Source organism: Dermacentor andersoni, chromosome 3 (genome assembly GCF_023375885.2).
Source record: "Dermacentor andersoni chromosome 3, qqDerAnde1_hic_scaffold, whole genome shotgun sequence".
Lineage (NCBI taxonomy): Eukaryota > Metazoa > Arthropoda > Arachnida > Ixodida > Ixodidae > Dermacentor > Dermacentor andersoni.
Window position 1 is genome coordinate 74,221,345 of NC_092816.1, and position 6,738 is coordinate 74,228,082.

At 42.6% G+C, this 6,738-nt stretch overlaps 1 protein-coding gene across 1 annotated transcript in view; it reads left to right on the forward strand.

The window, feature by feature from the left end:
- Positions 1-6,502, forward strand: part of LOC126545110 (uncharacterized) — an 81,458-nt gene extending 74,956 nt beyond the window's left edge. Inside the window, exon 28 of the mRNA XM_072286842.1 lies at positions 6,377-6,502. Coding sequence (XP_072142943.1) covers positions 6,377-6,478 — 102 coding nt within the window. The 3' untranslated portion in view covers positions 6,479-6,502. The remainder of the gene's footprint in view (positions 1-6,376) is intronic.
- The last annotated feature ends 236 nt before the right edge of the window (positions 6,503-6,738 follow it).

Sequence of the window (6,738 nt, forward strand, 5' to 3'; positions counted from 1 at the left end):
TTTAAGTATATATGTTCTGTGTGCCATGCCATGGTATATGCCACGCCATGCGGCTTATGTTGTCACACCATTATGCCCCTAAAGTTGCTCATACGAGGTCTTACATTCATAACAAAATTATTTTTCAGAATGGCAGGCCAATAACAAATTTCATGAAACAAAACACCGGTATCGCATGTGTTTTATATTAAATATTCTCAGACCCAAATATTAAGAGTGCGAAACAACAACACAGCTCAAACCTGAAAATTATGCAATTCTATTGGCGCGGGTGTGCATTATCTCTGGGATCACGCAGGAAAGACATTGGAAACGTACCCGATACGAAAAAGAAATGGTCCGCCGGCAGTATTCAAACAGAGGACCCGCAGCACAACAGCTCGTTTTTGCTTGGTCAGCATACGTTTGCTTCACTTTATAATCTCACTACAGCTACGAGTCTTGCACTTCGTGTAATGTTCTAACATAAGTGCTATCACATTCTTCTATTCGCCTTATAGCGAAAGCGTGATAGTTTTTTCTTTATCGACAGCTGCATTGTTGCGATGCAGCTGACACTACTTTGCGTTAGAACTACTTGGGATCTGGTATTTCGTCCGTTAGGAACCCTAGAGTGTTCGACGCAGCTACAAAAGGCCACATAATCGCTGCTGCGATATTGAGGGCTACCGGATTTAGTAACTGCCTATGATTCGGACTGAGTACCGTCTGTGATATAGAGAAGAAAACTGTTACTACGTCGGTGATGTCTCCACCGGACTTTCTTTTATCCTCTTAATCATTCACTCAACTATTTTCTATTCCTTTGGCGAGTTGGTTTTACCTAGTGCAGAGTCGCCAACCTGGCTCAGTCCTGGTTAACCTGGCTGCCTTTCAGTTATCCTCTTCTCCCTCACTCTCTGTCTCTATGCTCAGACAGGTGTAGCCTGGCATTAGCTTACAGCAAGCTATAAATACTGCACTGGCTGCAGCGTTGTTCTAAACCCATCTACCTTATGTCGGAACATTGTGTGTATGTATCGTTCAACATGTGCCTAACTGTTATAGCCTTATTCGAGCGAATAGATGTTGCAGTTATGGGCAACCACACCACAGGTGTGAATATCAGGCACGTACCCAGGATTTTTTTTCGGGGGGGGCCCACCACCTCCACCACCACCACCATCATCATCATCATCATCATCATCATCATCATCATCATCATCGTCGTCGTCATCATCGTCATCATCATCATCAGCCTGTTTTATGTCCACCGCAGGACGAAGGCCTCTCCCTGCGATCTCCAATTACCCCTGTCCTGCCCCAACCGATTCCAACTAGCGCCCGCGAATTTCCTAATTTCATCGCTCCACCTAGCGTTTTGTCGTCCTCGATTGCGTTTTCCTTCTCTTGGTACCCATTCTGTAACCCTAATGGTCCAACGGTCATCTAACCGGCGCATTACATGACCTGCCCAGCTCCTCTTGATGTCAATTGGAATATCGTCTATACCCGTTCGCTCTCTGATCCAAACCGCTCTCTTTCTCTCAACGTTGTGCCTAGCAATCTTCGTTCGATCGCTCTTTGCGCGGTCCTTAACTTGCTCTCAAGTCAGCATATGTCAGCACTGGCAAAATGCACTGATTGCACACCTTACTTTTCAATAATAATGGTAAGCTTCCAGTCAGGAGCTGGCAATGTCTGCCGTATGCGATCCAACCTATTTTTATTCTTCTATGAATTTCCTTCTCATGATCAGAGTTCCCTGTGATTAATTGACCTAGGTAACCGTACTCCTTCACGGTCTCTAGTGGCCGACTGGTGATCCTGATCTCTTGTTCCTTTGCCCGGCTATTTATCATTATCTTCATCTTCTGCATATTTATGTTCAACTCCACTCTTACACTCTCTCTGTTAAGGTCTCCAATCATTTGTTCTAACTCGTCTGCATTGTTGTTGAATAGAACAATGTCATCGGCAAACCGAAGGTTGCTGAGATATTTGCCGTCCATCTTTACTCCTAAGCCTTCCAAGTTTAATAGCTTGAATTCTTCTAAGCGCGCAGTGAATAGCTTTGGAGAAATTGTGTCTCCCTGTCTGACCCCTTTCTCTATAGGTATCTCCCTGCTTTTCTTGTGTAGAATTAATGTAGCTGTAGAACCTCTGGAGATATTCTTACGCGAAGGACGAGTCAGTAAGGCGACAAACTATTTACAGATTATATTTACAACAACGGTTGCAGCGCTGACCAGTCAGATTCACAGCGCGAGCCCAGTTCGTTCTTCCTCCGCTTTCTGGAGTGATGGCGCCCACGCGCCTCGTTCAAACAAACAAATACCACACGCATGTAACAATATTTTCCAAGCTTTTTACGTAAGCGTTCTGTACTCCTTGATTACGTAGTGCCTCTATGACTGCTGGTATCTCTACTGAATCAAATGCATTTTCGTAATCTATATAAGCCATATAGAGAGGCTGATTGTAATCTGCAGATTTCGCGATAACCTGGATGTGATCCATTGGATGTGATTCATTGGATGTGATCCATTGTAAAGTATCTCTTCCTGAAGCCAGCCTGTTCCCTTGGTTGACAAAATCAAGTGTTGCCCTTATTCTATTGGAGATTATTTTGGTAAATATTTTATCTAATACTGGGAGCAAGCTAATGGTCCTATAATTTTTCAATTCTTTAACGTCTCCTTTTTTGTGGATTAGTATAATGTTTGCATTCTTACAGTTTTCTGGGACCCTTGCAGTCCATAGACACTTTGTATAAAGAGCCGCCAGTTTTCCAAGTATTGTGTCGCCTCCATCTTTGATTAAATCGACTGTTATTCCACCTTCTCCTCCCGCTCTTCATCGTTTCATGTCTTGCAGGGCCCTTCTAGCCTCATCGCTAGTTATAGGAGAGTTTCTGTATCCTTTTCATTACTGTTTCTAAGTGAGGTATCGTGACTCCTCTGTGTACTGTATACAGGTCAGCTTAGAATTTTTCCGCTACTTTTACTACATCTTCGAGATTGCTGATGATATTATCCTTCTTATCCTTTAGTGCATACATCATGGTTTGTCCTATGCCAGGTTTCTTTTTTACTGATTTCAGGCTGCGTTTATTTTTTACGGCTTCTTCAGTCTTTCTCATGTTATAGTTTCGAAAATCAGTTATTTTCGCCTTGTTGATCAGTTTTGACAGTTCCGCGAATTGCGTAACGCTGTGCGGCCGCCAGTTCCATACAACCGCGCAGAGCGCAGGACTCTGCGATTCAAGACGTACTGCGCTCACCGCAAAAGGTTAGAAAAACACCCACATAAGCACAGCAGAGAAGTGGCTACGTGAGGCGGTTCGACCGATAACTGTAGAAGCGTCCTTCAAAAGAAGTAATTGTTCTCCACTTCCGGCGGCGTTTTCTCTACTTCCTTTTTAAATAAAAAGATGTTGATCCATAAATATCCTCATAAACAACGGTTAACTTTTTTATTATTCGCTTTTGCTTGCAGTTTGGTTGTTTCCTTGGCTCTCTCCCTTAGTAGATCGCTTAATTTCTGAACTCCTTGCGATTTTTGTTTCCAGTTGCCAATTTTGCACGAAAAGTGCTATACAATTAGGGAAAAACAGACGAGGTAACGGGCGACAGTCATCTTGCTTATGGGTTTAAGGGTTGTTGCAGGGTTTCATGATGGACGCTCTTTCACATTATTTTATTTCCCACCTTATCTAGCCCATATCACGTGTATATGGTTCCGGGCATCTGCCAGCGTCACGGCGAGCCGTAACTCAAGGAAATAATGAAGCAAAGGGAAAAGTTAAACGCAATTGGCGTTTTCTCCGGCCGCAACTCGTTCCACGAGAGTACAGACCAGCTGAGTAACAGCCGCGTCCCTCTCCTGGTCCCAGCATCAGCCTTAACAAAGAAGGTTGAACTAACAAAAGCAACAGCTATGCACGTGACGGTTGAATAGATGGTGACAACTGAACGCATCTCGAGGTAATTGCGCGGGTGCGGAATCTATGAGAAAACTGTCCTTCACATTACAAGAGATGCCGATAACTACCGCCATCTAAAAGGAGTGAAAAAGGCAGCATAATGCTGACCGATGAACAGCTGCCAAGTCTCAACATTGATCTGGCGGCGCTTTAGGAATGTGTGAGGAGTGGTGGCGTGGGTGGGGAGGGGGGGGGGGGGGTATGCCACTTGATTTCGGGGGGGGGGGGGCCGGGCCCCCCCGGGCCCCCCCCTGGGTACGTGCCTGGTGAATATAATTGCATTATTTTAAAGACAACACCAAGTACTGATGGCTGATCGCACAATTTCGACTTTAGCCATAAAACGTGTGATAATATACAAGAATGATAAATATTAAGTAATGTAAATCCCATGCTTAACACTTTGTTAATGCATAACAAAACAAGATATTACAATTCTTTGAAGTGTGCCTACGACAGAGCCTAAAGTGCTCGGAATAATGTTTTGTGCATGTCTCACTTATAAAATGTGAATGAATCAACACCACTGGTAGCCCGCGAATAAAATTGGTGTTATGAGGTTTAACGATTTAACTTCACAATGTGGCATATTGTCATGTTGCACAGCTACGCAGCTTTCAGCCCGGTGAGCTGGTTTTCTTTGCTCAGACATTGCTGTCCCTTTATATTTAAGTATGCGAAAGCTGAAATAAATATTTCATGGGCAACAAAGACTTAACTTTGAAAAGTTTGTTTTCAACGAAGAAACCTTACTATAGGTGATCAACAGGTTGCGTAACGAATGCTTTTATTTCACATCTACAGATTCCCGTTCAGGCGAACTTAATTGAACCTAATTTACCCGAAAGTTCGAACCAAATAGGGCAAGCAATCTGTTCATTTCAGCGCTTTTTTATTATGGAACTGGCTACCATCTGTTTTAAAATTAATGACACTACATTCATTTATTACAGAATTGAAAAACTTCCTTTTGAACCAACCGAGCCTTACATAACATTGTCTTTGTAATGCCGCATAATGCATGCGTTTGCATTTTCATTGGTTAATACTGAAGTGTATAGCATGGTTAATAATCACGTATGAAATTGTTTAAACAAGCCAATTTTCTGATCAATTTGTTCATGTTTCCATATGTCGCTTAATTGATTTAATTCATGTTCTACTGTTTTATATTGCTGCCATTCTAGTTTATTTTTGTAGTTGTATTTATTACTGTCGCGGCGTTAACTAAGTTTACTTTTCCTTTCGTATATATCATGTACAGAAGGTCCCAATTCAGTTTCTGACTCCGGGACCTACTTCTGTAATTACATGTTGTAATAACTTCGTATGTAGTAATAAAATTTGATTCTGATTCTGAACCGTGAAAGAATGTTCGTCATATCAGAAGTCACCTTTAACAAAAGTGACCTGCAGAACTTTAACTCTGCTATATCTGTCGCAACCAAATACGCACAACACAACGTATTAAAAGAATTAAAATTCCAATCCATTTGAAACAAGATAAATTCATTGTATTTGAGTAATAGAAAGTGTTGCTTTACGCACTCTTAGGCAATGCGCAAGTGTTGGCTGCCGAATCTGTGCAAACCTGTGCGCTGTCATAAAACCAGACATTACACCTGCTTGATCGAAAATCACTGTCGCCAGGTGTAGAAAAAACGCACCAAACTGTATTTGGGGCATTTTTATTTGCATCATGTACGAAGACGGTTCTTGTGGCTTCTGGGTGAAATTTATCTGTATTGATCTATATCAGCCTGCAGAGGCACATCGAGAACCTTCTCAAATATTCATACATGTGTCTGCCCTCGAGGTCTCCGCGTCAAGGTTTGCGTTAACTTAGCTGTTTATAGGCTCACAGAAAACACACTTGTCTTCGAGGTTTGCGAGCTGTGTCGCATGTTACAAGTCTGCCAGTCCAGGACTCCCGTTTAGCCTGGTAGCGCTCGTTAGACACGGCTCCGGAAATTTGGTTTTACCGAACTAGTGGTGTATATTTAGCGATCTTTCGTGCATTTGTTTATGGGAAGCGATGCACACCCAAATGTTCAAACATTTCTCGCACATACAGAAATTTGCTTTAACAGGGTTAATCTTAACTCTACTGTGTTCGAATATAAAAACCCGCGTGCAGACCTGAAGTTAGAAAAAGTTTCGAAAACGCAGTAAGATTGCAAAGCAATCACATAATTGGGTTCTTTTCTTGAAAGGCACTACAAAAAATTGGAACGTAATAGTTTGCGAGGACCCCTTCAATTTGACAATGTAGTTTTCATTGCCGTCTTAATCCTTCGCGCTTCTCAAGGGCTGCCGGCCTGATAACGGCTTTTTCTCCCGTCAACAGTTGCGACTAAAAGTGAAATTCGCTCGGTTCACTGCTTAACTTTTGTGTTTTCTTGCGTTTAACAGGTACCACTCAAGTTCAAGGTGGGACAACTTCTTCCTGCTTTCGACGGGGGATTGTATCTTCGCGCAGTGCCTCGTCATCACTCCACAAAGGATGTTTGTTAATAATAAAGGATTTGTTTTACATAAGCTACGATAGAACTGCTTGCTATTAGCGTCAAGAAGAAATGAAGAATAGCTGATCGGGAGGGGGGGGGGGGGGGGTATGTAAACATCGACTCCGAGAACAGAAATGTGCGCATGCAATCAAAATTCGATTTCGAAACGATTGCTCGTTCTCTTGCACGGGACAGGACACAATATTTGATTTTACAGGATGTTCGTGCCAAGCCTTTCGACATCGTCGGCAGGTGAATTCTGGTTCT